At 37.4% G+C, this 6775-nt stretch overlaps 1 protein-coding gene across 1 annotated transcript; it reads left to right on the top strand.

Annotated features, from left to right (window-relative positions):
* The first annotated feature begins 4571 nt into the window (after nt 1–4571).
* LOC117310622 (sex-determining region Y protein) lies at nt 4572–5223 on the top strand. Its single transcript, XM_033850334.2, is given in 2 exon segments — nt 4572–4958; nt 4960–5223. Coding segments are annotated over 2 exon segments (651 nt in total).
* The last annotated feature ends 1552 nt before the right edge of the window (nt 5224–6775 follow it).

Raw genomic sequence — 6775 nt, 5'->3', positions numbered from 1 at the left:
CTTTCAAAGTTGAAAGATAAAACAGGATAAGTGCAAATATAGGGCCAAAATAGGGAAAGTATCTGTGAAATCTATTTCAGCTAAAGGATGCTATCTTTCATGTATAAAGCACTAGACAAAATGAAAAGAAAAGAAAAAAAGTCCTCAGCAGAAAACTGAGAAATACTCATAAGCGTTGACCAATTATTGGAGTATTAAATAAATTATTTCAAAAAAGTAGAAGCTGAATGAAAGTAGTTTCTGATCTTAATAAAGTGAGAAAAAAATAATGTGTGCAAAGTACAATGGAACACTTCCATGGAATATCTTTAACAAATTTTCCTTAAAGTAGTTTTTGGTCAAACAGCTGCTTGGTTCGCTTGAGAACTGAAGCTATAACTGACCTTGACAGAAACAGAAGGGAGATATGAAACAGAGGGGAGATCAAAAGTGTCCTTCATTTTATAGAAAAGCACAAGCTAAGACAAACAACATCTGAGCTGATTAGAGGGATTAAAAAGAGTAGGTCATACTTGTGCATCAGAAGTTAAATGAAGGGAGTGAGGCCACCTGTATGTTTCAAGGTAGAAAGGAGGACTGCATTGTAATCAGTTTCCTTTTTACATATTTTAGACCTGGCTAGCAGAGGTATGCCTTTTTAATACCATAAGTTACAACTGATATGGGAAAATGCTTTGGGCTATGCCCACTTTTTAGGCAATCTCCTATATTTTGGAAATGTCAAAACGGTAAACTAAAAGAAAGTGTTTGAGGCTAGAGAAGAAACCAAGCAGCATTATTTTATCGTTGTAAACTAAATATAGTGGATCTGTATTAGTAAGTTTCTCTTTTTCCGGTAGTTTCTTTTTCTGCCCTACCCGCCCCCTCCCCCCCCACCCCCCCCCCACCCTGACCCCAGATTAATTAGGAAGCCACTGGAAAGGAGACAGCAATGAAATCGATCATGTTTAAGGGAATCTATGCGGTTTACTTGATTAAAGTCTTGGAACAATGAAATAACTGAGCATTGATTTGTATCTAACACATTCAAAGCATATTTCATTTCACTTCTTTAAATCCAGGCCATAAGTATTTTAAGAATCCAGCAGGATTTAAAAAGCAAACAAACAAAGGAGCAAATAAATAAACAGAACTTAAAGACATTTGACTCTAAAGTTCCAAAGGAAATTAGCTATTTATAAAAAATTTTAAAACCCATAAATTTAGTATTATTCTATTTAATCTTTTCATTTACTTCATAAGTGTCCTTTGATGCACAAATATTTTAACACTGGCTGCTGTGTACTTTACGTACTTTTTTCTTTTGTTGTGTCTTATGTATCATTAGGCTTTAAAACAAACAAAGCTCACAGACAAATTGCAAAGGAAATGGACACATAAGTGGATTTAGATTAGTAAACTCCAACTTGTTTAAGATTTGCAGGGGAGTTATCTTTTAACTACATATATTCATATTTTGATGGGAAGGTCCTGATACATTTAGAGGAAATAAATGGAGTAGCATCCATGTAAGTTTCCTTGTATCCACACCTTAATTTGAAGATGTTCTAATTTTGGGGGTGGGGGGTGGAGTAGGAGATGGGGGGTGGCGAGGAAGGAAATATATAATTATTAATGTAAAAATTTGTGGGTTTTATTGTGTAAACACTGTTGAGCTGTGTTTCCATTCACCATAGAAATTAAAATGAGAGCTACACAGGGGGTATTAAACTCATGAGAATGAAGTGCATATCGGTACTACTCCAAGTACAGATGATTTCACTGAAATAATCTCAGTTATCATTTTCAGTTCTCATCATTTTTATTCTAATTTGAGAAGGAAGTCTATATGAAATTACTTGAATCTAATATCTCTTGAGCATTTTTATATTCTAGAACAGTAATCCCGCCAAAAGATAAAATGAGTTTGTTTGTTTGTTTTGTGAACTTTGTTCTTAGTAAATCCTGTTTGGATTTAATATTGGCAGGACCATATCACTTCCTACAACTTAGCTTCTGGGTCTGATTGAGGAAAACATATTTAACTGTTGAGACATAGTCAGGAATGAATAGGAAAGGTGGTAGTCATTTAACACAATAGTGCCTTAAACTTTTCTTTAATGAATATGGGGAATGCGGGTGGTATCCCAGCTACCCAAGAGTTCAGGGGAGCATGTTTTCACTCTCTGGCATAAAGGCACAATATTGTAAGGACTGTTAAATATTGTACCTGGGCATAGCGAGTGAGTATCAGCCTTGCTTCTGAGATCAAAATGAGGTGAAACATTAAAAATGCACTCAAAGAAACAAACATGATATCATATTACCGAGGTGGACCATGCCTCTCTCTCTCCATCCTCTTTCCTGCATTCTTGCACGAAAAATCATTACTTTAGAGACTCTTGTTTTTTTTTTTTTTTTTTTAAAGTGGATTACCAGTTCTCTTTCCTTCTCCAAGCTTGGAGCTATTTTCACTCCTTTTGTTAATTGAAGCATTGAGGAAATATTTCAAGAACCTAATACATGCCGGGCCCTGTTCTAGGAGCTGGAGGTCTAAAAGCACTGAAATCTCTTTTTTTAAATTTAAATATTCTTGCCACCGTTCCTCCAAAAAACTCTTCCCCAACCCTTTATGTAATTATATTCATACCTGTGAGGTCCTGTTTTTCTTCTTTTTCATTGTGGTTAAATATACATAACGTTCATTTTAATCATTTAAATGGTACAATTCAGTACTTAAGTACATTCATAATGCTGTGCAACTGTCACCTGTATCTAGTTCCAGAATATTTCATCACTCCAGAAGGAAACCCTGCACCTGGTAAGAGTTACTCTCCATGCCCGCTCCCTCTTATTGAGTCCTGGGCAACCATCACTAATTTGGTTCCTGTCTCTGCATTTGCCTCCTCTGGGGATTTCATATAAATGGAATATTCCAGTATCTGGCCTCTGGTGTCTGCCGTTTTTCACAAAGGTTGATGTTTTCAAGGTTCCTCCACATTGCAGAATGTATCCCTCTTTGCTTTTTAATTTCAATTTTGAAATGGTATATATTCTTTTCTCACGTGTTAAACAATTTCCAACTTTACAAAATCTGCTTTTGAGTATGAGTGCAATTTAAACATTTGATTCTGTAGTAAGATGCCTGTTTCAAATTGGACCAGGTAACAATATTTTCACATTTTATTTTGATCTTGAATACTAAACTTTGATGACAGGATACAGATTATGGGATTTAGATATGTCTTTTGGTTAAGTTAATTTTTGTTTGGAGTTTCTATTATTCATTGTATCAGATGTCTTATTGCTTAAATCACATTTGGTTATGCAGATTTTTTGCATGTAATGCAGGGATCATTTAAGTTTTATTTTCTTAGGAATTTTGGCATCACTCTTTGGCAGTCTCAGTGAGATTTTTTTATTTTAATTTTTCATAGGTTATGTCCTGTGCAGTCTATAATTTTTACTCCCATTTTCCAAATACAGTTTTAAAACTTGTGTCGGGGAAGATTTCTCCTATTTTATTACATGCAAATATTTTATCAAAACTCCCAATTTTGCCTTAAGGATTTATTTGGAGCAGGTATTCACTTATTTCACTTTGTAAAGTATGACTTTTAAATTTTGTCCTAGGTTTGACCTAGAATATAAAAGACGACGACAAATTGATAGCTATAATTTAGAAACTTAGATTTCTAAAACATTGTTCTTTTTTGTTTTGTTTAGTTTTGATCATCCGTTATGTAAAAGTGCAGTAGAGAATGACAAGTATACTTCTGTATAGCCTACCCTCTCAAACCACCCCCCACCCCCCCCACCCCCCCACCCCCGCCAAAACAAAAACCCAGTCCCTTTTAAGTGTTACATTAACACGACGGAACTGCTTGGGTTCCAAGGTCATTTGTTTTTCTTCAATGGAACATTTTTTATATTTAATTGTTTCTAAGATTGCCTATTAAATAGGTTTTAGTATATATTAGCATTCCGATCATCGTCGGCATAGATAATAGAATTCCGAGTTACTTGCCACTGGAATACTGATATAGAATTTTCAATTGTACTTTAGGTAGAAGTGAAGAAACAAGGATCATGATTAGCGTGAATTCAGTATCCTGTGTGTTCTAATGGCTAACAGGTTCAGGTTGTCTTTAAGCTTTGTGTTTAAGATAATACTCACTTACATTCATAACGATAAAAAATTCATTAGTATCTCTGCTGCACCTTCATCCTTTGCATTAAGGGGATAATAAAATAGCTTTATAATGACAAAGTTTGTATTTTAAAGCAGGTGTTTTAGCACCTTCAGCGGTTTTGATTAGATATAAACAAAGCAGAAAGCAGAGCGTTACAATCGTATTAAATAGTTTCCCTTGAGAATAGGTAGGTTGGCTGGGCGGGCTTTGGCTGAGGGCCGGGGGCGGTATTGGGGGGAGGTGTTGGGGGCGGAGAGGTACGTATTTCACTGCAAAAGCTGTAGTCAGTCAGTGCCTAGTAGAAATAACCCTTGAATAGCAAGATAATTTTCGTAATACTTGCACCTTCGAATTTTGATTCCTCACCCTTTTTAAACGGTGCAATCATACGCTTGTGCCATGTTCAGAACTGTGAACGGTGAGGATTACAGCCCAGCGGTACAGCAACGAAATATCCTCGACTTTGGGAAAGCACATTCCCTACTGTGGACGGACAACGGTAGCGCGAATGATCGGTGTGAAACCGGAGGAAATTGTAGAGAGAGCGGCCAGGACCGCGTCAAGCGACCCATGAACGCTTTCATTGTGTGGTCTCGTGATCAAAGGCGAAAGGTGGCTCTAGAGAATCCCCAAATGCAAAACTCAGAGATCAGTAAGCGCCTGGGATACGACTGGAAAATGCTTACAGAAGCCGAAAAGCAGCCATTCTTCGAGGAGGCACAGAGACTACGAGCCATGCACCGAGACAAATACCCGGGCTATAAATATCGACCTCGTCGGAAGGCCAAAGAGGCCACAGAAATCGCTTCCCGCAGACTTTTCAGTACTGTGCAGCCGAATGCACATAGAGGAGACGTTGTACCCCTTCCCATCCAAGGACGGTTGCGCCAAGGCCACACGTTCACGAATGGAAAGCCGGTTAAGCCACTCACAGCCCACGAACATAAGCAGCTCACTCCTGCCACAGGAGCATCGCAGCAGCTGGACAAGCCTGCGCCACAATAGGGTAACACAGGCTACGCAGACCTGCGGACGTCCCCTTTTACTATAGTTCAGAGCCCGAACTTTCTCACGTTTATTTTCGATGCTGGTTTCCTTACTCTCGCTATCAAAGGCCCTATTCATCTCAATTTTACTATTATTTCACCTGTGACTTAATTTCAAAATAAGTCACATAAACATGTTTAACATATAAAGAATTAGGACCTTACAATATGACTGAACCTTTGTTTATGACTGCTTGAAAGAATACTAACTATTAAGAAAGTATCTTAACAGCACTGAAACTGCTTGAATTCAAAGGCCATCTGTTTTTCCTATCGGTGGAAATATTTTCATATCTAATTTTAGTTGTTCCCGAGATTGGCCATTAGATAGGTGTTCGTATATGATAGTAGTCCGGTAATCGTCAGCATAGACAATAGAATTCTCACTCTTTATTTTAAATACTGTAACTCAAAACTATAGTGCTTCGAGAAACACTCACGGATTTATGGTATAGGGAAAAAATGTCGCACTTCGATGGAAATCTTCCTAACTCCTAAACCAATCCCTAATTAGTGAATACATATGTACATTCTATCTTCTTTGACAGTTTATGTTGGGTCCTATTCCCGTTGTGGAAAAAACCAGTTTTGCTGCCATTTGCAACTCAATTCCTTCAGTCCGCACCAACTCTGCACGCTTCGACCTCTATTTTGAACCAATTATAACGTCTATCGGGTAAAAAGAAATCTTTAATTAGCTCCTATGGGACTCACGGTTTCGCCTCTTTTCCGAAGTTTTTCTTTTAACAATGGCAAGGTACTTGTTTCTATTGCCGCTTAACTATTACGTTCCTGCAAGGAAGAGAGAGGGAGAGAGCGAGGGAAGGAGGGAGAGAGAAGGAGAGGGAGAGAGAGAGAGGGAGGGAGAGGGGGGAGAAAGAGGGGGAGAGAGAGAGGTATCATGTCGAGGATATGAACCATTCAGATTATGGCGGTGAGGTGGGCGATGGGAGGAGGGAGCCCCCCGTCTGGTTAACCTGATGAGATGTCAGTGAAAATATAAGTCAAAGGCATTATAAAATTTGCATACAGGCTAAAGTAGAAAACCTGGCAGTTTGCAAAGAAAAGCATCACTTTTTGGAATAAAAATAAGCCGATGGTCAATACGTATCACATCATATGATATATATCAAAGTCGACTTTCCAATACATATATTCCAAACCTTTAAAAAATACCTCAAACAATAAAACTCAAAACACGAAAATAGTATGTATTAGAATGAAATGTCAGGTTTTTGAAAGAAAGTTCAGGGTAAAAAGGGAGTTATCTTCAAAGACTGACTTGTTCCAGAAACAGTATTTCTTAATCGGAGATTCATGCAGCCCAAATGAGAACTGTACGTTGTAATAACCTTTTAAACAACTGCCTAAACTACCTTGTATTTTAAAATATTTTACATACATTTTTACGTATTTGTGCTTTATGTTTAACACCTCTCTTTCCACGTGTTCAGAAATAACCTCCACTATGACCTTCATCAAAATAGGTTATTTTTCCCTTTCTTGAACCTCAAATAAATGAAAATATAAAATATTATGTCCAGTTTCTTTTGTTTA

The sequence above is a fragment of the Tursiops truncatus genome (genome assembly GCF_011762595.2).
Source record: "Tursiops truncatus isolate mTurTru1 chromosome Y unlocalized genomic scaffold, mTurTru1.mat.Y SUPER_Y_unloc_1, whole genome shotgun sequence".
Taxonomy (NCBI): Eukaryota; Metazoa; Chordata; class Mammalia; order Artiodactyla; family Delphinidae; genus Tursiops; species Tursiops truncatus.
Note: the sequence above shows the minus strand (reverse complement) of the source record. Positions and strands in the feature narration are given on the sequence as shown.